Consider the following 27,368-nt stretch of genomic DNA (forward strand, 5'->3'; position numbering starts at 1 on the left):
TCAGTCGGTGTTACGTGAGCTTTCAAATCTGGACCATCTCGAATTTAACAATCCTACATTTTATTTGAGGAAAAATGTCTTTAAATGTTCTCTTGCCTACATAGCCTGAGTGGTGTATTTAATGCTGAAAGTGTGTCAGGGATGACCTGTTTTTAGACACTCTTTAGGGTACAGCGAAAGTAGAGTACGGAAAATGAAGTGGGAGAACAAAAAAGTTTGCGTCTCTTGAGCTCTTTCTACCTAGATGGAGCATATCATTCATTTATCAGTTCATTGATACATCATTATGTTGGTTTATGTGTCAGTTTATTCCGTCAATGTAATCGTATGTTCATACCTCTTTGCTTAGCTGGCTGATGTTCTGTCTCACCTCCTCTGTTTCCAGAAGTAAGTTGGCGCTCACCTGGAATGGGTCTATAAGGGGGATGGGATGGGCAAGGATGGATGAGATCAGTGCTTTCACACCCCACTCCAACATAAAGCACTTTGCTCATACCATTTCATTTGTATGAATAGCCTACTTGTACAGCTTTGGATCATTCTAAAAAAGCAATTTTCTGACCAATCAATTCAGTATCCTTGCCTAAAACACATTTCTATTTACTGTTAGAAAACCACTGTTAGAAAAATAGTTTTTTGGTAGTTAAACCATTGTTTAACATGAGACCATTACCTTTGCTATTGGTCTTTGCCTCGCCTTGATCCACATTGAAGTGAAATGACTGCCCATTATCCTCAATTCCATCCACAACCCTAGAGGAGATAGGAAGAGAGGTTCATACTTAAGTGGGTTGTGATTAAATATGAAGTGATTTTCAGTTAAATAAATTGAACTGTAATCTGTCTTTGCTGTTATTACCAGGTAAATCCATTGGAAAATGTGATTTACTTTTTAGTTAGTGGTTATAGTCTTATAATCCTACAAACCTTAGGCTCAGGTACTGGGCTAATGAAATACAAACGCTAGTCATTTTGATTGACACTTATGTCTCATTACTCGCCTGGGGCTGAGGTCCAGAGGGCTGACACAATGTAGGGAGGGTATGAGCAACTTGGCTGGCCTATGGGATGAGCTGTGATCTGTGACCATGTTGGGCACTGGGGCGGGAGTAACCTCCTCATTGGACAGCAGCTGAGGGGATGGGCTACGGCCTCTGCCGCCCTGGGCTGGGGAGCGGCAGAGATGGAGCGCACTGACATGTCGAAGCTCCTCCCCCAGCAGGCTGCTGAGGCCAGGGTGGCAGACGGGGCTGCTCAGGCCATGCATCAGGAGCAGCCGTCCTTGGTGGGATGCACCGGTGGAACAGTGGCTCATGTCCTCACCAGACTCCACATCTTCTGCCTCCACAATGAAGGGAAGCTTGTGGTCCTTATCAGCTCGCTCCTGAGGGGCAGAGGGTGGGAGAGGAGAGGCATGAGTAACAGGTTCTCTGTAGTTCTCACAAACAACCATGCATGCCCTCCAGTAGCCTATTGCCATTGGAGGAGGAGAGAGAGTGTAGAGTGATACACAGAGTTAAATTTGATTTTAGCAGCCGGTAATGGGTAGCAGGGGCGTCATGCACCCTACAAATCTGAGTGGGCACAGAGTATGCGAGGATGGCTGGGGGGGGGGGGGGGGGGGGTTGTCCAGAGGGGGGCATGTTGGAGAATTGTTATATTTTCAAACACCTGAAACAGCTTTCTCCTGCAATCTAGAGCCATATAATTTTCTATTAAGTTGGCTTTAGCTAGCCAGCTAGATACGTTCATAATCTCCCAACCTCATACCTAGCTACCAAGTAATTTCAGACTGTCAATTAAGTTAGAGTAGCTTATCTAACTATCTTAGCTGGCATGCCAGCTGGCAAGGTTGGTAGACTTTATAAAACCAAGCAATTACTCAGTGTACTGAATAATCCTAATCTTTTACCCAGATTTGATCAGAGATGCAGAGAAGCATATTTAGTTTTTTTTAAAGAATAACCACCAGACCGGTCAAGAGGTACGCTTAGATTTAGAAAAATACTAGGATGTAATATCCAGTGATGGTTCTGAAGGGGGGGGGCAGGGAGGGGCCAGTGCCCCTGTGACAACAATTTTGGACCCCCTTGTGGCCCCCTTAAATGTGGAGTATGAAATAATTTTTACATAACAAATATTTGCCACGGTTCTTTTTTTACATCCGTTATGTAACGGCTATCGTCATATTCCTCCTCCTCGGACGAGGAGAGGCGAGAAGGATCGGACCAATACGCGGAGTGGTTAGTGTTCATGATGAATGATTTATTATAACGGAAAAACTGAACACTGAAAAATACAAAACAAATAAACGAAGTGCAGAAAAACAGATACAGTACCGTGTGGTGAAAAACACAAACACGGAAACAAACACCCACCACACACACGTGAAACCCAGGCTGCCTAAGTATGATTCTCAATCAGGGACAACGATTGACAGCTGCCTCTGATTGAGAATCATACCAGGCCGAACGCAAAAATCCCAACATAGAAAATCAACCATAGACAAACCCACCCAACTCACGCCCTGACCAACTAAAATAAATACAAGACAAAGGAAAACAGGTCAGGAACGTGACACGTTATTAGACAGTGGCAACGATGATGATTATGAACATGGTCTTTTGCCTGCTAATGCAGTGAAAACGATATGACAGCAATAACGTCTAATGTAACTGGCCCCAGCTTGGACCCCCCCCCCAGTTGAAATGGTCTAGAACCTCCACTGGTAATATCCTAGGTATGTTAGTGCAGTATATTGAGATTTGAGATTAACAACAATCAGAATAACACCCTCTGGAATGTGTTGAACAGAATTAGGCATAATGATTATGGCTCTAAATTGAAGGAAAAATATGTTACAGGTGTTTAAAAATGCTAAATAATCAGTGTCCAGCCCCCCTCCATCCTCACCTACTTCGGTAACAAGAGACTGTGTCATTTCCTTCTAATAGCTGTTCTGCTGTGAGTCAGTGCTGTTCCTCTCAATTAGGTGCACTGAGGTGAACTGCCTACTTGGCATTTTCAGTAGGAGTTAGATTATTTAGCTGTTATGACCTCATCGGGGCTTATAATTGTTATTCCTCAGTGACATTTTTTCTGTCAGATTATTATTATTATTACGTTTATTGCTACCAGACAATTTTCACATTCTGGTAAATGAATTTTGAGAGAATCCGTTAAATCCCACGCACGATGTAGAAACATTAACACGTGGACACTCGCGTCATAGAAACACACATGCATGTGCACGCACACAAAGGCATATGCCTACTCCAACACCCACTCAAATACAAGAAAAAACAAGAGACAAAATCAGCCTCACAGAGACACACTAATGACAGCCCTTTGTTAAGCTCTCAATAAAAGGTGGCAAAATGGGGCCGTGAGAGTTGCAATCATGCATCTTTCAGAGTGAAGGTCTATCTGGGATCTAGATGAGAACATTGCGTTCAGCCTTTTATCAAGTTATATGTTCACCTAAGAGGGAAGGGCAACGGGTCAGGGACCAGAACCCTCATATCAACCTCAGTCATTTAAATGTCTCTGTCCCAGACCAAATATTCAAACACTTTGAACAATGGAACGATGAGTCACAAAGCCTTATTCACATCTGAAGGTGTAAATATTTTATTTGGACATTTAGCTTAAAAGAGTCCGGCTATGACTACAAATGTGCTGAACTCTGATTTGTGGATCATGTGAAGCTGTGACTTTGTAGATACGATGGCTGTGGGAGCATCCCTGAGTTATCTGTCAGTAGCAGACTGACAGGTCATAGTAATCACCATCTGTAGTATAGTAATAAAAAGGCACACATTTACCTGAGAGAGCCGAGGGGACCGTGAGAACCTTGTCAGTCCCTGGACAGTGAGTCAGAATGAATCACAATTTCATTACAGTTTACACAGTCCACATAGAGTAAACTTTGAGTGAGTGATTGAGCAAGCATGTGTGGCTCTCACCTCTGCCTCGCTGCCCTCTCTCAGGTTGTAGGTGAGGTTGTGGTGTATATCAGAGCTGAAGCGACTGCCGTACTCTGGGTAGAGGCCCAGGACCTCCCTCAGGGCACGGACACTGATGTGCTGCAGGTCACAGTAGGTCAGAGCCTTCACGTCCGCATTGGTCTTGATCACCTTGTCTTGCGCTGTCAGGTCTGCCCCAATCAGATCACCTTTGCCTAGAGACAGATTACCCAATTAATAATCTGAATTGATTGGATTCTTCTCTCATACAGTATAATGACAACATCCATATTGCTGAGATAACAATTGAGGGATAAAGGAAACTAGCTCCCTATACAGTGCACTGCTTTTCCGGCCAAAAGTATTCCACTATAAAAGGAATAAGATTCCATTTCAGACGCTGCCAAAGAGTTGATAACAGAGACGGAACGCCGACACGAGAGAAAGAAAAAGGAAGGTATAAAAAGAAAGTGTACTCCAGAACAGGGAAGTGAGTTGTCTAAGACGTACCCAGGATAGCAAGGACCATGCCGTCCTTCAGCACCTCTAGAGACCCAGAGCAGACAAAGTAGTTGGCCTGCAGCGCGTCCCCCTGGCGGATGAGGTACTCTCCCGGGGCACAGAACGAGGTCTTAATGTGCAAGGAGAGGGAGCGCAGACACCCCCTACTGGCCCGCTCAAACACTGGCAGCTGCAGGATGTCCTTGTTCAGGTGCATGGCGATGTCCGCACGAAGTTCATCTGGGAAGTCACGCAGGAGCTAACAGGAGGAGAGAAGGAGGACATCAAAACCTACAATGCAATGGTTTTGTATCAGATTACAGAGGTACCAGAGAGGGACAGTGGTGTCCGAGGATGAAAGCTAAAGGAATGCTCTTGTCAGATGAGATGATAGACCGTAGAAACCAAGTTCAAGCCTATGAACACTGAGGACAGCCAATCACCAGTTATTCACAAACATGTATTAGATTTATTTTTGAAACATACTGTATACTCACTGAGAATTGTGTATCTTGTATTTTGTGTTGGACTCTAGCTGTATTTTGGCTAGTGGCTACACACTTCAATGTACAGTAGCTGTTTTCATGGGAGCTTTCTTAGATAAATCTCTACATTCAATGTGCACTGTAGATCTGTTTCACTAGTACTAGCCTGGCAGTAGCACCAGCTAAGAGGTGTAAGAAATCGGCGAGTTCTCGGGATCCTTCGTAGCGTCTGTTGTCGCGCCTTCAGCAGAGAATAAAGGATGAAGCTGATGATGAGAGGGTGTAAATGAGTACCATCTTTTTTTATTCCTGTCTCTGTAGTCTATAATGAAGAGACTTAAAAAGGTTTTATTAACTTGTATTTATTCAGGGTAGCCCAAATGAGACCAGGGCCTCATTCCTAATGGTGCCCTAAGTACAAACACTTTCTCACAAACAGGGGGAAAAATGCGCATTGCAAATAAAAGAATAAAAAATAACCACACAACAAATAATACTCTAGAATCAATCGGAACAACTGCAATCCTAAACTGCCATAGCGGCACCAAGGAATCAAGATGCAAGGAATTGTGTAGGTTATTCCATCAATAGGGAGCACTTTTAGCCAATAATAGGTCTAAGACCAAAAACAAAAGACTACTTTCTAAAAGAACCAATCTAACCTAATTGGGCAAAGACTGAGAGACGATTGGGAAAGAAAGGTGGAGATGATTTAGAATCCTCCATCCCACACGGAGACACGACTAGACCACGAAGCCATCTATGTCTGAATGTGACAATACACACCCACACTGTCAACACCATCTGATAGAAAGACCTTGAAAGTGACACAAAAGATGACTGTAGAAAATGAATGATCTAATCCCAACGTAAGGTGTACTCTCTCTGAAAGGCTATTTATGTACATCGGAAAATATATAAAGACCAGTCTGTCAGTATGTTCGTCTACCCTAATGGCTGCATTCCAATTTTCCATCCTTATCCTAAAATGTGCACTTGCCCACTCCTCATCGGAGATTTGAAAGCATTGGATTGTTGTTATCATTGGCCGGAGTTTGTTACCACCATTGTTAAATACATAGTGTCATGTGACCCACCTCGTTGGCATTGATGCCGTTGTTGACAGACCAGGTGGTCTGGAAGTACTCCAGCATCCTCTGTTTCAGCAGCTGGGGCAGACGGTGCACACGGATAAAGTCCTTGATGTCCTTCATACGCGTGTGGTAGAGCGAGCGCCGAGAGTACATGCGCTGGATGATGGCCGTCACGTTACCGAAGACCACTGCATGCATCAGGGCTGCAGGTCGGACGAGGAACATGGGGGTCAAGGAGTATTACAAGATTACTCATTTGTGCTCAAAGCACATACATATGCAGAGGAGAGTCATACCCAGCCATCACCATGCCTTAAGACTTTTCTTAAGAGATTTGTGAAGACATCTCGAGACATCTTAATACAAACTCATTTAGGATCGGTGAGCTAACGTAGGCTAATGTGATTATCATGAGATTGTAAGATTTTTTTTTCTTTTTTTAAATCTGAGGACATAGACATATCTGATATGGACAGAAAGCTTAAATTCTTGTTAATCTAACTTCACTGTTCAATTTACAGTAGATATAACAGTGAAATAATACTATGATATTGTTTGAGGAGAGTGCACAGTTATGAACTTCAAAATGTATCAATAAACCAATTAGGCACATTTGGGCAGTCTTGATAAACATTTGGAACAGAAATGCAATGGTTCATTGGATCAGTCTAAAACTTTGCACATACACTACCATTCAAAAGTTTGGGGTCACTTATAAATGTCCTTGTTTTTTAAAGAAAAGCACTTTTTTTGTCCATTAAAATAACATAAAATTGATCAGAAATACAGTGTAGACATTGTTAATGTTGTAAATGGAATATCTACATAGGCGTACAGAGGCCCATTATCAGCAACCATCACACCTTGTAACACTCAATGAGTGAATGGGTGTGGAGTCAGGCGCAGAGAGCAAAGGATACGGGGAAAAACACGCTTTAATGTCCAACCAAAAAAGGTACAAATGGTTACACCAAACATAGGCGTAAATAAACTCCACTTCAGTACACTCTGGTAAAATAATCCGGACAGCGAAAAACCCCAACGAACACCTCACACAAAACAGAAGACAAGCCCGCACAAACAGAAGCGGGCTAAACAAACTTAAATAACACCACCCTAACAACCAAACAATGAACAGGTGAAAACAATTAGACAAAACCAAACGAAAAAGGAAAAAGGGATCGGTGGCAGCTAGTAGACCGGCGACGCCGAGCGCCACCCTAACGGGAAGGGGAGCCACCTTCGGTAATATTCGTGACACTCCTGTGTTCCAATGGCACATTGTGTTAGCTAATCCAAGTTTATCATTTTGAATGGCTAATTGATCATTAGAAAACCCTTTTGCAATTATGTTAGCACAGCTGAAAACTGTTGTTCTGATTAAGGAAGCAATAATACTGGGCTTCTTGAGACTAGTTGAGTATCTGGAGCATCAGCATTTGTGCAACTGAGCTGGAATAATACATTATGGCCTTTCTCTTGCATCAATTTTTAAAAAGCAGTTTTTTTATTTGTATTATCTTTTAACAGATCTAATGAGTTATATTCTTCTACATTCCTTTCACATTTCCACAAACTTCAAAGTGTTTCCTTTCAAATGGTGTCAAGAATATGCATATCCTTGCTTCAGGTCCTGAGCTACAGGCAGTTAGATTTGGGTATGTCATTTTAGGCATTTTTTTTTTTTAAAGGGCGGATCCTTAAGAGGTTTTAATAGGTCTTGAAAGAATGAAGAAAATACTGCAAAAGATATCTTAAAAACAACAAATGTCTTCAAGAAGTCTTAAGACAGCTTGTGTCTCAAGATGTCTACTAACACTGCCTCGCATCCGATGGACTTACCCCCCATGAGCATGATGCAAATGGACTTACCCCCCATGAGCATGATGCAAATGGACTTATCACCCCATGAGCATGATGCAGATGGACTTACCCCCCATGAGCATGATGCAGATGGAGAAGATCTTCTCTGCGTCTGTGTTGGCACACACATTGCCAAAGCCCACACTGGTGAGGCTGCTCAGGGTGAAGTAGAGGGAGGCGATGTAGGCACTGGGCATGGAGGGGCCGCCAACCGTACTGTTGATGTATGGGGTCTCCAACCGCTTCCCCAGCTCCTGCAGCCAGCCTGGAGAGTACAACAGGACAGGGGGGGAGAAAGAGAGAGCGAGAGGGGGGGGGGGGGGGGGGGGGGGGGGGGGAGAGAGGGAGAGGAAGAGAGAGTTTACTGTTCATTTTTATTGTTCATTTCACTTTTGTTTGTTATCTACTTCACTTGCTTTGGCAATGTTAACATACAGTATGTTTCCCATGCCAATAAAGCCCTTGAATTGAGAGAGAGAGAGGGGGGGGACAAAGGAAGAGAGGAGGAGAAAAAGAAAAATGCTTTACAGGGATCTGATAGGAGACCAGTGAAAGAGTTTGGGTTGCTTTTTCCTTTGTGTCTGCTTGACTGATGATTATCTCCGTCCAGAGGTGATATTATAGAGTGTGAGGTATGCTTGCTGGGAGTAGTCTCAAACAGTCTCTGTCCATTGTCCTACACTTGCTGTGAGGTCAACTGGGAGGGTGTTATGGAGGGAGATGGACTGAGAAACCAGTTCAGAAGCATTCAGGCTTGTCCAGGGACCGAGTGTGCAGAGGGGCCATAGCATCTAGCTGTCAGGCAAGTTAAATGAGTTACTGTGTTACAGACACATTTAGAGAGAATAGTGGTTACACATGGCTGCTTCCCTATAGTAAGCCAAGGAGCTCGACAAAGGGAAACATTATGTTGATGTGTCTACTGTGTGAGAGTGGTCCAACAACCACACACAATATACAAACATACACACACAAACACTAACAAACAGGCACTCACCTATATCCCAGGTGACAGGGTCGCTGCTCTCCATCTCCTTGCGGCCAATGACGTACCAGACGCAGGCCATCCAGTGGGCAAGCAGGGCGAACACAGACATGAGCAGGGTCAGGACCACAGCACTGTACTGGGAGTAACGGTCCAGCTTCTGTAACAACCGCAGCAGCCGCAGCAAACGCACCGTCTTCAGGAGGTGAACCAGCGAGGTCTGGACAGGAGGTAACAGACATGTTTACATGCAACGATTCATGTAGAGATGAGAATTTGCATTGTGACATGTGTAAAGGCCAAAAGACGTTAGAGAGTTGAGTCATAGTCCGGTTAAACTCGTCAGACATTATATACAGTATAGACGATCTATCCTCTGTACCGAACTGATATCTCCAGGGACACGGTCTAGCTGAGATGCAGTGAGCAAACATTCCTCCTACCACTCAAATATCCCACTTCACCCAGAGGCTAAAGATACATTCATCAGTAAATTACAGCACATCTCTTGGGAAGCTTGAGAAACAAATGATTGGTGGAAAAAGGGGTAGTTGAACAGTATCACATCTCAGGAGCCCAGGTAAGATTAAGTGAGAAGGCTATTTGCTGAGATTTAAACCGTGAGACAGAGAGAGAGCGATGGGGAGTGCAGCTAGTGGATAGGGGGAGGGACACTAGAGAGAAGGAAGGAGCAGCTCAATAAAGCATGGAGGTGGCAGACCTAATCCGTTACAATTCAATGCTCAGGGGAAATAAAGAGGACCAACAACATATTTTAAGAGGGAAAACGATTATTCTGGGAAGGGCTATCGAACAAGCACTGTCTGTTCAAGATAGGATAAGGAACTGCATATACACGCGAAGCCAAACGCCCATGACACCCACACATGCACAGTCAATGCCCCCATACAAACTCACCACTGTGATGTTGAAGGCGTAGAGGAGGTCAAAGGGCAGAGCAGCAAAGAGGTCTATAAAGAACCAGGTTCCACAGTAATGGAGGTAGATTGAGCGAGCATCGTATACCACCTGACCCGACTGACTCACGAAGGTGGTCCTAAAGTTCAGGATGATATCTGGGGAGGAACAGGGAGAAAACCCAGCAGAACATGAGCAAAATAGTATTTTAACCTTTACTCAATTACACAACAAGTGTGTAAAGTGAGTTGATAGGCTCTACATTCCAGCATTTTTCCAGGTGAGCTGTAAATGCTAATTGTGGCATGACACCAACGGTTTAGAATAACACACGATGTGATGATAATTTTGTACATGAATGTCACTGTACATAATTACCATTTCCTCAGTTTAAAAAAGTCTGAGCCCCATCACAGCTGTTTTAGGATCACACATCCATCGGAGACAGGAAGTCTCTAATTGTGGCTCAAAATGTGAGCTGTAACCAGGGGTGACACAGATACCATGATGAGTTGGTAATGAAGGTGGGTGTAACGGCTTTTGTTGGTGGTAGGTAGAGTAGACCAAAGCGCAGCGTGGAAAGTGTTCATGATTATTTTATTCAAAACACTCAACCGCAAACAGTTCTGTCATGCACAGACACCAAACAGAAAACAAGATCCCACAAAACCCAAAAGGAAAATGACAACTTATATATGATCCCCAATCAGAGACAACGATAGACAGCTGCCTCTGATTGGGAACCACACGCGGCCAAAAACAAAGAAATAGAAAACATAGACTTTCCCACCCGAGTCACACCCTGACCTAACCAAACATAGAGAATAATAAGGATCTCTAAGGTCAGGGCGTGACAGTGGGTGAGCGAGTACAGTCAAGCGTGACCGATTTCCAAGGAAACACCCACTGCCACAGCAGGAAATAACTATTCTTGATCAACTATATTCCAGAGGAGCTAGCTACTGGTGCCAATTCATTTAGCCACCAGAATGATATGACATTTACCATTGGAGTACTATGTAACCACTCTTAGTACTGTTATACAACAGTATGTTACCTAGAATAAAGAGCATTTCCACGGCGATGTCACTGGCAATGGTGCTACGGGAGTCACAGTCGTTGTCGTCCTGGTGACTGACGAAGCAGACATTGAAGGGCACGGTGACCGCCACGTAGAAGGTAGCCAGGAGGATCAGCCAATCCCACAGGGCCTTGGATACGCTGTAGTGGAGCAGGATGAAGCGGGACTTCTGCACCGCCGCCACCTTGTACTCTGGGAGAGAGGGCTTCTGGAATACACTCTGCAGGGAGACAGGGGCCAAGGGTCACAGGTCATAGGTCCCAGGTCACAGACAAAGCCCAAAACAGCACACTGGCACAGTGACACTTGTGTCTATGATAACATCTCAAGAATGCACTGAAACCTACTTGCCCTAGCTACATCAAAATCAGTGTCTGCAGCTCTCCCTTGACCACAATCCAAACTCCTCTGTGGCACAAGAGAGGAGAAGTAAATGTTCCTTTTAGGAATAAAGGACGTCAAATCAAAGTTTATTGGTCGCGTACACAGTTTAGCAGATGGTAAAGCGGGTGCAGCAAAATGATTGCGTTACTAGTGCCTAACAGTGAAGTAAAATGTCAAACAATTAGACAAATAATCAGAAACTAAAATCAAGAATCATCTTAAGGGTTCAATGGCAACTTTTGAAGACAGACATATAACCTTCACTACTCTTCTACGTCTGCACACACTGTACAGAGAGTTTTCTATTTTTCTTTTCTATTGTGTTATTGACCGTACCTTTGTTTATGTGTAACTCTGTGTTGTTGTTTTTGTCGCACTGCTTTGCTTTATCTTGGCCAGGTCGCAGTTGTAAATGAGAACTTGTTCTCAACTGGCCTACCCGGTTAAATAAAGGTGAAATAAATAAATAAATAAAAATAAAATCATGCACTTAGTGGCCACAGGCTGGCTCACAGAGGTAGTAGCTGCAGAAACAGTAGCAGGTAATCTAACAGGCCTGGGGATCAAATGGAACCTCATTTCACTTTACAATACATGAAAGACCGGGAGAGACAATTATCAACATGTTCTTTTAGACACATATGCAGAATCACTGACTTTATCCTCCATAAATGACACAGTATGAAGGAGATGAAATATGGATGAGGTACTATGGAGATCCCTTGAGGTAATGAGATCTGAAAGTAAATCCCCTCTGTCGTTCTTCAACGTGACTAGAGATGCTGCTGAATAGCTCAGCAGAACCTCCAAGTGGGAACCCTTGGTGGGATAATAGCTGGGTACATTATGGGAGATAATTACTTGGTAATTGCACATGGAGGATTTAGATGCACAACAACAACTGAATGTGTACAGAACTGTCACAGCAACAGCGCAAATTTGAACATTTTTCAAAGCATGCAATGCCACATAGCCCATGCTGTTGTCAATGGTAACCACATTTTTTACACAATTTAAAAAAAACATTGACTGATCACCATCAAGTATGTAAAAGGCAGGATTTGGAGAGAGTGAATTTTCATAAATGTCATATATTTTTTAAAGTTTGAAGTCTCTCAGCATTTAACGGTACAATTGACGTATCTTTAAATAACAATTACCTCCTATAACATGTGTTTAACAGAGGAAGAGGGAAAAGGTTGAAAATCCTTGGTTCTGTCTGTCCACTGCTGTGTTATACCGTGACCTCTCTTCCGGTACTTTCCTTTAATTAGTGAGATGATACCCCAGCTTTCCCATGTCCCAATCTGCAAAAGGCCACACTGCGTCTCTCTGTTGCTCTATATATACCAGCACTACAAAGACCACACACAGCCGACCGGAGCTTCAAAGGCTGCCTGATCAATTCCTCTATCTGGGCCAAGCTCAACCTTCCTCAAATGGATAGGTAAAAGTCACCTTGCTCTATATGCTACAAAACACGTCTGCTCAAATATGTTTTCATTTGAATGTGGTAAGAATGTGATTTTACATGTGCTATGAAAACCAATGACGTCATCTTTCAGAAAGCAGTTGGTAATATAATGAAATTATGCCTTTCCTCTAAAGAGAGTCAATACACTCTACTGTACAGTACAGTGAAGTCCAGGGGAACTCACATTGGGCAGTTTCCCCTTGCCCCTCTTGGAGAACTGGTTGGTGAGGTGGTACAGGACAGTCCTTCCCCTCTCCCTGGCTTGGGAAAAGTGGGAACGGCTGCGTTTTCTGCTCTGATGTGCGTCCTCTGAGATGCCTGATGACATAAGGACCACAATGAATGGGTTATTACACTTATTAAAGCTTTACTTTATGCTATCATCATAGAGAGCATCACAGTCTAAACTATAAAGGGTTCAGTAAGATGTAAGCCACAGTGTTAGTAGAATACCTGTGGCCTCCCCCGCCCTCCTGTTGCTGTGATGGTGGCTTTTTCCGTACGACTCAGTGACATCCTTGAAGGAGAAAAGGAATAGAACCACTTCACCCTTCTCATTCTTAATCGGCACGATGTCAAGAAGGCACCAGAATGGATTTCCTGTGGAAGCAACATTATAGAAGAAGTTAGATTTAGTGGTCCTCAAATGTTTTCAGCGGGACCCAATTTTTGTCCCGCCAGAACTTCTGGGGAACCCGTTCTTTTCCCAATAATTTCTCATGACCCCCCCATCCCATCCCATCCCACCCCAGATCTAATGACACAACCTACAAAATCTGTAAATGTATACGTTTACGTCAACAAATAACCTTCAATTCATTGCATTTTCATCTCTTATCAATAATGAAAATAAACCAAAATACATTTACTCAATAAAATTGTGTTTTTCAAATGATCTTTCTCAAAACGTTTGTATATTGTCCCATTAAATAATCTGCACTCTTAATTTAAATGACCTTGAACACCCCTGAGTTAAATTATAGTGACACGTGGAGGATTGTATTTCACTCCCTCTTCATATTGTGCAGAAGTGAACTTGGTGTATGTTGCATCCTCTGTCCATTGTTCTAAAAATACATTAAAAAGATAGATCTGGTTGGATGATGTTGTATGGAGGGCCACCATGTGTTAACTGAATGCTCACCGTTCTTCATGTAGAAGCACACCTCCCCCTGGTACTCCTGCTGTCCCTCCAGGGCCTTGTCCACCTGCTGCCTCACCCTCTCACTGGTCTCCGCCCCGTGCAGGAAGCGACACGTGCATGTTTTCTGCATCACCTCAGTGCGCACAAACCCCGTCAGCTCGCAGAAGCCGTCCGAGCAGTACACGATGGGGTAACCTTGGCGACCCTGGGCATTCCCAAGAAGGAAGTTGCTGTCTGTGGAAAGCAAGGAGAAAAAATTAGAGACACAATGTACTGTACCCTAACTCTGTCTGCGTAATGATTGCTGTATAAGTGGTCAAACAATTATTTCTGTCCCTCGAGTACACTGTGTGATTCAGACATTAAATGGATGAATGTCCTTGCCCCTGGATGCTGAATTAGGCTATGCAATTAACCATCAAGCTTGTGTTGAATACAGCCATCTATGAAGGTGGAACATAGCGTCAGGTATTCACTCGCTTTCAGGTTTCTTTCTGAATCTCTCTCTCCTCCCACTCATTTTCTCTTCTCAGGGTCTATTTCATCCTTTAGCTGTCTGAAAAAGAGCTCTGTCTGTCTCGGTCTCAGTCGATCTAACTAACTAACTAGCACATAGAACCCATCCACAGCAGCCTGCAGGGACTTCAGAGCAGACTTTGAAGTTTAGGCCTGTGAAGTCTGGTGGATGTGATAGGAGAGAAGAGAAGAGGGGACCCAGTTCACTCTATGGGGGCCCACAGCCCATGGGGCCCCCCAGCAGACGCCTGGGGACACTAATGGGGATAGGAAATTAGCATCATGTGTAGTATCCTCACATCCTCCTGCGCATGTAACCAAAGACAGCGCCAGCCAATCACAGGACAGGCTGGAGCTTCTGATTCAGTAGCTGCCTTTTGATTCTGTCAGACTCCACTGAAATACCAACCACCTCTCAGAGCTGCACCCATCTGTTGAACTGTGCAGGCACTCAGGCTGAGCGGAAGGGAAGGTGTACTTTCAGTAACAAGAATACAGGTGCGATGTCACAGTCATTTAGCCCCCTTTCTGATGTGTCAAGCGCGAGTGTTAGTTCAACAAAAGGCAAGGGTGTTGTAGATTTTTTAATAGATGTATTTCTTTTTATGGGAGGCTGGAGGATGCTGGGGGATTATTTAACATACTTCTTGAAGTTTTTGTTCAAATTTGATTTGCTTGATTTAAATGTACCTCTATTTATCTGCTATTTACCTGCTTACTCTGTTGAGAGAGAGAACATCATTGTGTATTTGGTACAGCTATAAACATTTATGAATTATATATTCTTCCATAGTGAGTTGAACAACTCATCTCCATAAAAAAGGTTTTGCAGGCAGCTGTTAAATGGACCATCTCCCTCCCATCTGTTCCACCCTTTCTAAAGGGTTGCAAAGTAGACTCTATTGTAGCACTGTGCATCATTGTGCAGAGACAATTGCCCCTCACAGATGTCTCCCACAATCCAATGCCTGTCCGTTGTCACCTGTCCCCAACTATCCAGTCCATTAGGTCACTCCAAGTCCATTGGGTCACTGCCGTATAGAGTTACCATAGGAAATGATTCCACTGACTGAATTCAATTCCATAATGTATCTATTCATCCACTGCTCTTCCACACAGGGGTGGTTTGCGTTGGACAAGATAGAATTTCATGGCCCGAGTTTCCTATTCTCGACTGTACATGTGGTGAGGGTCTGATCATACCCTGTCAATCAATACACTAATTATCTCCATTATAATTAGATGCGTAGTGCGTAAACACTGAGGTCACAGTTTGAAAGTCTTTACATAAGCAGCCCATTATCATTAGCTAATGAGGCAATCTGGATAAGTCCTCCTTGAAACACAAGAAAAAAATTGACACTTGCATTGACAATACTGTAGATGTTGTGGCAGTATTATATACACACTTAGTACAAAAGTCTAATTGATCATTAGTTCACACAGAGTGGGGAAGAGGACCTAATTGCTCCAGATCTCTTGTTAAGTTAATTCTGCCACAGTCCGACCACCAGGCAACCCTCAGCCTACTGAGCCATGGACTAAGTCTGGCTGTTGTTGAAAGCTGTATAGATGGAGGATCTCTTTAGATTGAGGTAGGTTGTATACTGTTACTGTATACACTATTTCCTGTAGAGAAAGACATTCAACTCTTGAAATGTCACAGTCGCTCAGTGACTCATGTAGAGATAATTAGTACAGAAGCTGCATGAGACTTTATGTGCCCAGGCTTGGGTTGCCATAGCAATTTGTAATTGTTTTTAATAAAAAGCATATGGCAAAGATGTTATTTCCACAAGGAGGAGGTAACCAGGATACGTTCCCTTTTTTAAACAGGAAGAACACAAATAGATTTGCAACAAGTTAATCCTATGGGAAAACATACTGATGATTAAATAAACTGAGGTGTTTTTGGACCAATAGAGTTTTTTTTACAGTAGCTTCATGATTTTCATTGTTACTTCCCTTAGACTGATATAGACAAGTGAAACAAGGTTGTTTTTCTAAACCAAAGCAAACAGATGGTAAGTCCTTTCTCCAACATGACTCTATCATTCTGCTAAAATGCACCCAGTCTCTACCAGTCTCTACCAGTCTCTCTCTCTCTCTCTCTCTCTCTCTCTCTCTCTCTCTCTCTCTCTCTCTCTCTCTCTCTCTCTCTCTCTCTCTCTCTCTCTCTCTCTCTCTCTCTCTCTCTCTCTCTCTCTCTCTCTCTCTCTCTCTCATGGAAGAATGGCAGAATGGAAGTTCATAGTGAAAGCCATGTCGAACCTTCACAACGGTTCGACCGCACAACAAAAGGGACTTCTGCCTCCCGGGTGGCGCAGTGGTCTAGGGCACTGCATCGCAGCGCTAGCTGTGCCACCAGAGACTCTGGGTTCGCGCCCAGGCTCTGTCGCAGCTGGCCGCGACCGGGAGGTCCGTGGGGCTACGCACATTTGGCCTAGCGTTGTCCGGGTTAGGGAGGGTTTGGCCGGTAGGGATATCCTTGTCTCATCGCGCACCAGCGACTCCTGTGGCGGGCCGGGCGCAGTGCGTGCTAACCAAGGTCAGGTGCACGGTGTTTCCTCCGACACATTGGTGCGGCTGGCTTCCGGGTTGGATGCGCGCTGTGTTAAGAAGCAGTGCGGCTTGGTTGGGTTGCGTTTCGGAGGACGCATGGCTTTCGACCTTCGTCTCTCCCGAGCCCGTACGGGAGTCGTAGCGATGAGACAAGATAGTAATTACTAACAATTGGATACCACGAAATTGGGGAGAAAAGGGGTTAATAAATAAATAAATAAATAAAAAAGGGACTTCTCCATTGTAGTGAATAACACTTGTCATTTCTATTACTTTTCAGGTCATGCACTTGTAGCTTCAGTAATTGACATTTGGTGACGAAGAGCAAAACCCAAACCAATCTACTTACATTACACAAGCAAAAAAGCCAGGCCCTTTGTGTCAATCAAATCAAATTGTATTTGTCACATGCGCCGAATACAACAGGTGTACAGTGAAATGCTTACTTACAAGCCCTAACAAACAGTGCAGTTTAAAAAATAAAATAAAAATTACAAAAAAATTATGAATAAGAACTAAAAGTAACAAATAATTAAATAGCAGCAGTAAAATAACAATAGCGCTATATACAGAGGGTACCGGCAGAGTCAATGTGCGGGGTACCGGTTAGTCGAGGCAATTGTGGTAATATGTACATGTAGGTAGAGTTATTAAAGTGACTATGCATAGATAATAACAGAGAGTAGCATCAGTGTAAAAGAGGGGGGGGCAATGCAAATAGTCTGGGTAGCCATTTGACTAGCTGCTCAGGAGATTTATGGCTTGGGGGTAGAAGCTTTTTAGAAGCCTCTTGGACCTAGACTTGGCGCTCCGGTACCACTTGCCGTGTGGTAGCAGAGAGAACAGTCTATGACTAGGGTGGCTGGAGTCTTTGACAATCACAACAACAATAACCACAATTTGTGAATTGAAATGGAGGGGAAATGCTATTAAATAATTCTATGCCTCAATTAGGAGGGTAAAGCTGTGTGTAGCTCCCAGCCCACACATATAATTAGACTGAATCATTCTGTGGAGCGACAATGAGACAACAACGAGAGCTTTAGCCTTCTGTTGTGCGCACAAATACAACTATTGCTGCGTAAACGTTGCAATCGATAACTCTGCTCTGACACCCCGGTACCATAATCCACAGAGTGCAACCTGAAATGTACATATAAATGGGAATAACTGTACAGTGTGTACATGTGTACTGTATATAGTAGTTTGTTTGCATTTGGGCAACGACTAAATAATTTATTAAGAGTGAAATGAGAAATGATATAATGGATTGTTATAGAGGGAACTGTCCTTCATTACAGCCTGTTACAGTCCACCAGACATTACTAGGGTTACTCATTTTGTTGTGTATGGGATGGATGGAGTTAAGTATGTTAGCCTACTTTTGCAGAGTGGGTGACTGTTAGTGGAATTAAATTTTTCCTCTAATGTACTCATTAATTAAATTCAATCTGTCTATTTATAAGAATTTGTAAGATACTTATTAACATAAAATAGACAGGATGCAGTCTTATTAAAAGTAGATAAGTGTTTATTCTCGGAGCACGCTCCCATTTGATCATAAACACAGGTTTATATACAAGCTATGACGTCATAGGTTACAGAATGAGTCTCATTGTCCTGACAAATAGAAAACAGGTTCAAAAGTTCATTTTAACCTCACAGGGCACTCACATGAAACACCATATAATCATTTATCCTGAAGGCTCACTATAATTGATTACCACTTTAGCAGACAACTCAAGATAATGGAAGACCTAAAAAGTTTATCTAAACACCTCAGGGCTAAGTTGGGTCAGTTCAACCATAGTTTAACGACCCTTTCTGCTTATTTTATGACCCACAACACAAATCTCTTTTCCCCAGGCATGCAGAGTTCAATTAGTTATAGTTTTATCTAAAGCTAGAATTTGTTTTAACTATTTATTAACAAAATTCCTAACAGTGACTGATATCGATACCCAGGTGCTGTTTGATTGGCGCTTAACCCCTACATAATTAACTGTAATTGATGTCCATGCTCACATGTTGGGATCATTTGGCTGTCACTTTCCTTCATTCTGTAATTGCCTGGTCCATTCATATTACACAATGGAGAGGGTAATTTAGTTGAGGGAGGCAGTCAGACATACATTGCAAACATACCCACATCCACCCATTTGTTGTCGCACATGCTATTAGAATATTATGTCATAGGTCATAGGTTGAAGTCAATTATTTTAACATCTATTATACGCTGTGTGGGCTCCTGAGTGGCGGAGCGGTCTAAGGCACTGCATCTCAGTGCTAGAGGCGTCACTACAGAGCCTGGTTTGATTCCAAGCTGTATCAGAACCGGCCGTGATTGGGAGTCCCATATTGCGGTGCACAATTGGCCCAGCGTCGTCCGGGTTAGAGTTTGGCCTGGGTAGGCCGTCATTGTAAATAAGAATTTGTTCTTAACTGATTTGCGTAGTTAAATAAAGGTTAAATAAAAAAATTTAAATAAAAATGAAGGTCTTGCTGCCCAGAAGGTCTTGAACTCGGACAGAAGAAAGTCAAAGTTTTTGACTATTTTATCAGCTCCCTACAGACATTTCAAGCTCCGACTACATCTATTTTCTTTCGATAACGGCTCCCTGCACCTCCCACTTCCCCCAGACCGGTTCAGTCTTGTCCATTAACGCTTTTGGCCAGCTCCTCCACCCACACCATGACACGGAGGACCTGTTACCACCAAACTTATGAAAAAAGTTATTCTGACTCTGTATTTGTGTGGGTGTGTGTGTGCAGCCTGGTCTCATAGACTAGACGTATTAGTATGATATGTTACATTTGATATGGTTACGTAAGACAGCAGGCTATTTAAGGGAAAACGAAAATAGGGTGGTTGATAGGGGTGGATGGGTAGGCAGGCGTATAACGTGAACATCTAGCAACCCAATGGTTACGTGTTCAAATGTCATTACGGACAACATTAGCATTTTAGCTAATTACAACTTTGCAACTACTCAGCATGTTAGCTAAACCTTCCTATAACCTTAACCTTGATTTATTTATTGTACTTTTTACCCCTTTTTCTCCCCAATTTTGTGATATCCAATTGATAGTTACAGTCTTGTCCCATCGCTGCTACTCCCGTACGGACTCGGGAGAGGCGAAGGTCGAGAACCATGCGGCCTCCGAAACACAACCCAGCCAAGCCGCACTGCTTCTTGACACACTGCTTGTTTAACCCGGAAGTCAGCCGCATGTGTCAGAGGAAACAACGTACAACTGGCGACCGAAGTCAGCGTGCATGAGCCTGGCCCGCCACAGGAGTCACTAGTGCACGATGGGACAAGGACATCCCAGCCTGCCAAACCCTCCCCTAACCCGGACGACGCTGGGCCAATTGTGCGCAGTCTCACGGGTCTTCCGGTCGCGGCCAACTGCGACACACCCTGGGATCGAACCCGGGTCTATAGTTACACCCCAAGCACTGCGATGCAGTGCCTTAGACCTCTGTGCCACTCGGGAGGCCCAACCCTAAACTTAACCCTCACCCTAACCCCTAGCCTAGCTAACCTTAGTCACCTAGCTAACGTTAGCTATAGCCACCTAGCTAACATTAGCCACAACAGATTGGAATTCGTTACATATCATACGTTTTACAAATCCGTAGCGTGTTGTACGATTTGCAATGCATTGCATATCATACGAATTGTAAATCGTAACATATCATGCGAAATGGGATGATGGACATCCACCAATGAATACAACGTAACATATCATATATAAGTCAAAACGTAACATATCATATCATCATAATTGGAGTGTCCTGGGTTTACATTTACTATGTTACGTCTAACCCTGAGTCCAGGTTGGTGTGTGTGTGTGAGTGTGAGTGTGTGTAATAGAGAGAGTGTTAGTGTGAGTGTGTTTGTCTTCACACTGAATTCATTAACTCAGCCAGGACACAGATCGGCGGCCACACACTAGCATGATGTCATGTCCCACTTCTTGTAACCCACTGAGAAGAGTGTGATCCAATCTGACCATGGGAAAGTGCATCATGCAGCTTCGACAGTAGTCCATTAGTGACATATACTTATTATACAAAACATTATGAACGCCTTCCTAATATTGAGTTCACCCTTTTTTTGCCATCAGAACAGCCTCAATTCGTCAGGACATTGACTCTACAAGGTGTCTAAAGTGTTCCAAAGAGATGCTGGCCCATGTTGACTACAATGATCCCTACAGTTGTGTCAAGTTAGCTGGATGTCATTTGAGTGGTGGATCATTCTTGATACACACGGGAAACTGTTGAGCGTGAAAAACCCAGCAGCATTGCAGTTCTTGACACACTAAAAACAGTGTGGCTGGCACCTACTACCATATCCCGTTCAAAGGCACTTAAGTCTTTTGTCTTGCCCCTTCACCCTCTGAATGGCACACATACACAATCAATTGTCTCAATTGTCTCAAGACTTAAAAATCCTTCTTTAACCTGTCTCCTCCCCTTCATCTACACTGATTGTGGATTTAACAAGTGGATTTAACAAGTGACAACAATAAGGGATCATAGCTTTCACCTGGAATCACCTGGTCAGTCTATGTCATGGAAAGAGCAAGTATTTCTAATGTTTTGTACACTCAGTATATATCCTATGGTCAAACGCAGAGGTGCTTAATAGATGACAAACTAAATGCATGAACTGTGAACACATATGACTAATAATAAAATAGCTTTTAGGTTGTGAGTGAGCTAAAAGAAAGGGGAGTCTAATGGCTCTGTGCAGGCTTTCATCTTTTTAAAGATGTGGTGCAATTCTATACTCAAGTGTTTTGTGTGTAAAGAAATAGGAATAAGTCCTACACAGCTGCACAGACCTACTGCACTCATGGATCTTAAAGGGATACTTCAGGAGGCAATGAAGACCTTTATCTACTTCCCCAGATTTTTATGCCTCTGCGTGCAGTTTGAAGGAAGTTGCTAACTAGCGTTAGCTCAATTGCTAACTAGCGAGAGCGCAATGACTGGAAGTCTCTGGACACAAGTTAACATTGGCTCGCTTCATTGCCAAAATCCCGAAGTATCACTTTAATGAGGAGCAACACAGACAGCAAACACACAACAGCCCAACAAGTGGCACTTCAATCCAAAACAACAACACACCCACTCCTCTGCTGAGCTCTCACCACTCTCTCCATCACTGTCACAGCCTGAATTACTGTCTTGACTGGCTGCCCCTCTCCAGTACCACTTACACACAGTGTTGACTGGCTGCCCCTCTCCAGTACCACTTACACACAGTGTTGACTGGCTGCCCCTCTCCAGTACCACTTACACACAGTGTTGACTGGCTGCCCCTCTCCAGTACCACTTACACACAGGGTTGACTGGCTGCCCCTCTCCAGTACCACTTACACACAGTGTTGACTGACTGCCCCTCTCCAGTACCACTTACACACAGTGTTGACTGACTGCCCCTCTCCAGTACCACTTACACACAGTGTTGTTGACTGGCTGCCCCTCTCCAGTACCACTTACACACAGTGTTGACTGGCTGCCCCTCTCCAGTACCACTTACACACAGTGTTGACTGACTGCCCCTCTCCAGTACCACTTACACACAGTGTTGACTGGCTGCCCTCTCCAGTACCACTTACACACAGTGTTGACTGACTGCCCCTCTCCAGTACCACTTACACACAGTGTTGACTGGCTGCCCCTCTCCAGTACCACTTACACACAGTGTTGACTGGCTGCCCCTCTCCAGTACCACTTACACACAGTGTTGACTGACTGCCCTTCTCCAGTACCACTTACACACAGTGTTGACTGGCTGCCCCTCTCCAGTACCACTTACACACAGTGTTGACTGGCTGCCCCTCTCCAGTACCACTTACACACAGTGTTGACTGACTGCCCCTCTCCAGTACCACTTACACACAGGGTTGACTGGCTGCCCCTCTCCAGTACCACTTACACACAGTGTGGACTGGCTGCCCCTCTCCAGTACCACTTACACACAGTGTTGACTGGCTGCCCCTCTCCAGTACCACTTACACACAGTGTTGGGGAGTAGTGAACTACTTATAGTTATTCTAGTAATTTAACAACATTTTGTACTAGTAGTGGAGTGGTAGTTGGACTAAGTGGTAGTTGAAGTAAATTCAAATCTAGGTAGTGTTTTCAGTAGTTAATAAATGTTTTGCCATGTAGCGGTGTAGCTTCAATCTATAGCTAGAGCACTCCTAATATCTCTAGGAGTAATAAGTAATAAGTATCTGTCATCTGTTGTTGTTTAGTACTGTATTTTTGCTAGCTAGGGCCATTTACTTTAAGTGTTGTCTGTCTTTCCAGTAGCATACTTAGTGTATGAACTGCTGACTGCTCATAACTTGCAGCTGATCGTTGACACATCAACCAGGAATAAAGGGCAGGGCAATTTGTGACTGTTATTGTTTTGGTAATCAGTGGCTGTATTGGAGGGGGAGTGGTTTGTCCTCTCCTATACAATCAGCAATACGTACCGGGAAGTGTGCTCTTCACCTCTGCTAGACAATTAGCAATTAGTGTCAAGCCAGTCAAGGCTTCAAGACGGGTCACTCAACCGAGACTGCTCTCCTCTGTGTCACGGAGGCTCCCCGCACTACCAAAGCTGACTCTCTCTCCTCTGTTCTCATCCTCCTAGATCTGTCTGTTGCCTTTGACACCGTGAACCATCAGATCCTCCTCTCCACCCTCTCAGGGCTGGGCGTCTCAGGCTCTGCCCACTCTTGGATTGCATCCTACCTGGCAGGCCGCTCCTACCAGGTGACATGGAGAGGATCTGTGTCTGCCCAACATATTCTCACTACTGGTGTCCCCCAGGACTTGGTTCTAGGCGCTCTCCTCTTCTCTCTATAAGTAGCCAGGTGGTAAAAGCACATAGCTGTATTCATTTATATCCACTAGATGGCACTGTCCCTATAAGAGATCCATAAATAATGTGTGAGAGCGGTTATGGGATTGCGCATGCGCAGTGTGTAAGAGTGAGAGCAAGCAATTACACTGGAGAGCTGTTGAAATCCATCGTGGGTCCAACGATACCTTAGATGGGTAAATAATACTTTTTATATTACTCTTGTACCGGAAAATATCATATTCTGCATCATCTGCAGTGTACAAGAGTTTGTTTTGTAATATTTATGCAAGATGGTAATGTTAGCCTGTTGATACTTTCAGATCAACATGAGGGTGTTAGCTTCATGCTAGCTGAATACCAGGGTTCTCAGAACCACATGGTGGAGTTGATAACATTATCTGAAGTGTGAGTAATTATCAGAATGACATTCTATTTCATGTAAAGCTTCAGTGTGTTGTATTTTGTTTCATTTTTGAATTGTAACTTATCTGTTCATATCTGACATTTCTCCCAGTGCAGTATGGGTGAGATGATGATCTACTGTCTCATGTGGTATTAGGGTATCACCTGGACAGTGTGTTTGTAAGTATTCATAATGTTTTATGACAAAATGTATTTTTGTTTTTCATGCACAATGTCATTTTGTTTATGGACATCTTGTACCCAGACATTTGAAATGTTAGAAAGTCCATTCTAACTGAACATTGTGGTCTCTATATTTTCTTGTGTTTTTCTATAGAAAGCAGAGCCACTACCGTTTATGCATTTCACTTTGTACTTATTGTACTAAGATAGTTTTTATGCACTTTACTAATATATTTATTTAACGTGATCGTGATTTAAACTGAACTTTACTTTATGGTGGTTTAAACTTGCGGTGATTGCCCTCTTACGTTATTCTATTTTAAATTTAAGCTTTGACAGAATAAACAACCCCAAATTAGTTTGTGCCCTGTGCTGGGTTTACTTTCGCCAGGCTACATATACACAGGGTTTGGGATGTAAGCGATTACAAAAAAACGTTAACTTTAATCCGTTACGTTACCAGCAAAAATATTGTAATCAGATTACAGATACTTTTGAAAAACTAGATGATTACTTTGAGGATTACTTTTAAATTAAATTTAAATTAATTTAAAAAACTTTGACACTTCTCTGTTTTCTTAATGACATTCAAATCAGCATTGAAAAAAGGCGCAACTTTAAGTTTGTTCCATCTGAGCGAGTCTGACCACAAGTCAGAGACCACTATGATGACACATAAAATGTGTTTGATGGATCGCGGGAAAATGTCAGAAATAGGCTTTTGTAGGCTACAGTCCAAGCTATATCTTCCAATGGTGCGACTGCTGTCAGCATCCAAAGATTGTCCAACTTGAATAAACGCTTGGCGGTAAGGATGAGAGCAGTGGTGTAGTCTACGGTGATACAGATATCACTTATTATTGGTACCTACATAGCGCATTTATGTGAATCACAATGCTGCTCTCTCAATTAGCTAGTTGTGCCTTACGGCTTGTGGTTGTCGTGGATGGCTGTTCAGAAATCTAAATGTGTATTTGAACCCAATAATGGTTGAATTTAAGATGCCTATCAATCATTGTTTTTGAAACCAGCGGACTTTATTTTTGAAACCAGCGGACTTTATTATATCCCAGCCGATAGAATAAAAGTGGGTCTTTTATTGCTCAATCTAATTCATGCTGATAAAAAACTAAATCCATAGGCCTAATGGACACATGCTCAAACGTGTACGCTTTTGATAGACTTAATAGGGCAATCTGTAGTTGCTACATCCATTTCTGGGCTTATAAATGATATATAGTAATGTAAAGATATAATTTAATCATATTATTATGTCACGCCTGCTCCCGCTCTCCCTCCTGCCCAGTACTACGCACTCCTGCCACCATCATTACGCACACCTGTTTCCCTCGTCACATGCTTCAGCAATAACCTGTTTTCCTTACCTCCCCTATATTTGTCTGTTCCCTAGGTTGTTCCTGGCTTCAGCATTATTATCGTCATGTTGTTTTGTTCCCCCTGTTCTGACGATGTTCCTGTTCTGTCACTTGTCCGTTCATTAAATGTTCACTCCCTGTACCTGCTTCTCATCTCCAATGTCAGTTCTTACATTATTATATGTAGTGGAAAGCGATTGGTTAGAATAAGCCTACACAACCAACCCATAAAGTCAAATTCAACATCCATACATGGCCAGCTATGTAAACTTTAACATTGATTTATCCAGCAATAGATGTCATTCAATTGGTAACATACATTTTTGTCTTCTTCTAATGCATCTTAAGGGAAAAGTAATCTAAAAGTAACTGGATGTAATCAGATTACGTTATTGAGTTTGGGTAATCCAAAAGTTACGTTACTGATTACAATTTTGGACAGGTAACTAGTAACTGTAAAGGATTACATTTAGAAACTAACCTACCCGACCCTGCATATACACCAAGTCACTCGGCTCCGTCATATCCTCACATGGTCTCTCCTATCATTGCTATGCATATGACATTGAACTCCTTTTCTTCTTCAGCCCCTTCTGACACCCAGGTGGAGACACACATCTCTGTGTGCCTGGCCCACGAACTCAAGCTCAACCTCGACAAGACGGAGCTTTCTTATTTCTCCTAGATATAGGACAGACAATTCAAAACCTTATTCCTTAGGATTTATTTTTTTAACTGTCTTTTTTGCCATTTATGAATGTGTTATTCAATGTGTTTCTGTGGTATTTGGTACTAAAGGCCAAATTCAATATTTTATGAAATACTTTTAAAATATATTTTCGGGATACCTAAAGGGTCCTAAAATGTTAAATCAAATAGCTAAATGATCCATGGTAGGACCATCTTAAAACAATTCCATATGCCAGTTTATAACCCCCCCCAACGTCTTTAGACTCTAGAGAATTTGTATTAATCCCACAGCAGCCCCCCCCCCCCCCCCCCCCCAAAACAAAACCAGTCGTGCTTCTCGATGGTTCTAATGCTTGACACCATGCACTTTGAATGAGATAGTCATAAATATATTTCAATCTGTATAGCAGTAGTTCTGAGTTAAATTGTAAAGGTAACTGCCGATTGAGCCCACATACGCAGCATTTTCAGTCTCCACGAACGCAGGGACATTGCCTTTAAATCGAGCTATAACGCTGATCTTCCGCAATACTTCGGCGATACAGATTGAATCCTGCCCAAAATCAATAGATAAAAGGTGGTCATATTTTCATTGACCCGCTGACGCAAAATCAAAGTGGAAATCTTACAATGAAAAGTCACAATGTATTAAACACAACTTGTTCACAACTTGTAAATTACCTCACCAGTAAATTACAATCAATCAAACTCATTGTAACACTGCAGGCATCGCAATTAGGTGGGCACGGAGTGTGGCACAAAGGCAGAAAGGCTTGAGTAAAGGGTATACTTACGGGTGCCATCAAAGTGGTTGGCGATGGTGTCCAGGAAGGTGTTCTGGGGGGCCAGGAGGCCCTTCATCACAGGCAT

The 27,368-nt window shown here is 43.1% G+C and overlaps 1 protein-coding gene across 1 annotated transcript in view; it reads right to left on the bottom strand.

The window, feature by feature from the left end:
• LOC120044001 (potassium voltage-gated channel subfamily H member 4-like) overlaps nucleotides 1-27,368 on the bottom strand; it is a 28,578-nt gene extending 1,210 nt beyond the window's left edge. Inside the window, exons 1-15 of the mRNA XM_038988594.1 lie at nucleotides 27,293-27,368; nucleotides 13,895-14,128; nucleotides 13,237-13,350; nucleotides 12,935-13,077; nucleotides 10,869-11,112; nucleotides 9,812-9,969; nucleotides 8,906-9,113; nucleotides 7,979-8,173; nucleotides 6,049-6,248; nucleotides 4,476-4,725; nucleotides 3,966-4,180; nucleotides 3,825-3,863; nucleotides 1,002-1,384; nucleotides 674-753; nucleotides 338-414 (exon numbers count right to left, since the gene is read on the bottom strand). Of these exons, the coding sequence (XP_038844522.1) occupies nucleotides 338-414; nucleotides 674-753; nucleotides 1,002-1,384; nucleotides 3,825-3,863; nucleotides 3,966-4,180; nucleotides 4,476-4,725; nucleotides 6,049-6,248; nucleotides 7,979-8,173; nucleotides 8,906-9,113; nucleotides 9,812-9,969; nucleotides 10,869-11,112; nucleotides 12,935-13,077; nucleotides 13,237-13,350; nucleotides 13,895-14,128; nucleotides 27,293-27,368 (2,616 nt within the window). The remainder of the gene's footprint in view (nucleotides 1-337; nucleotides 415-673; nucleotides 754-1,001; nucleotides 1,385-3,824; nucleotides 3,864-3,965; nucleotides 4,181-4,475; nucleotides 4,726-6,048; nucleotides 6,249-7,978; nucleotides 8,174-8,905; nucleotides 9,114-9,811; nucleotides 9,970-10,868; nucleotides 11,113-12,934; nucleotides 13,078-13,236; nucleotides 13,351-13,894; nucleotides 14,129-27,292) is intronic.

The sequence above is a fragment of the Salvelinus namaycush genome, chromosome 3 (assembly GCF_016432855.1).
Source record: "Salvelinus namaycush isolate Seneca chromosome 3, SaNama_1.0, whole genome shotgun sequence".
NCBI lineage: Eukaryota > Metazoa > Chordata > Actinopteri > Salmoniformes > Salmonidae > Salvelinus > Salvelinus namaycush.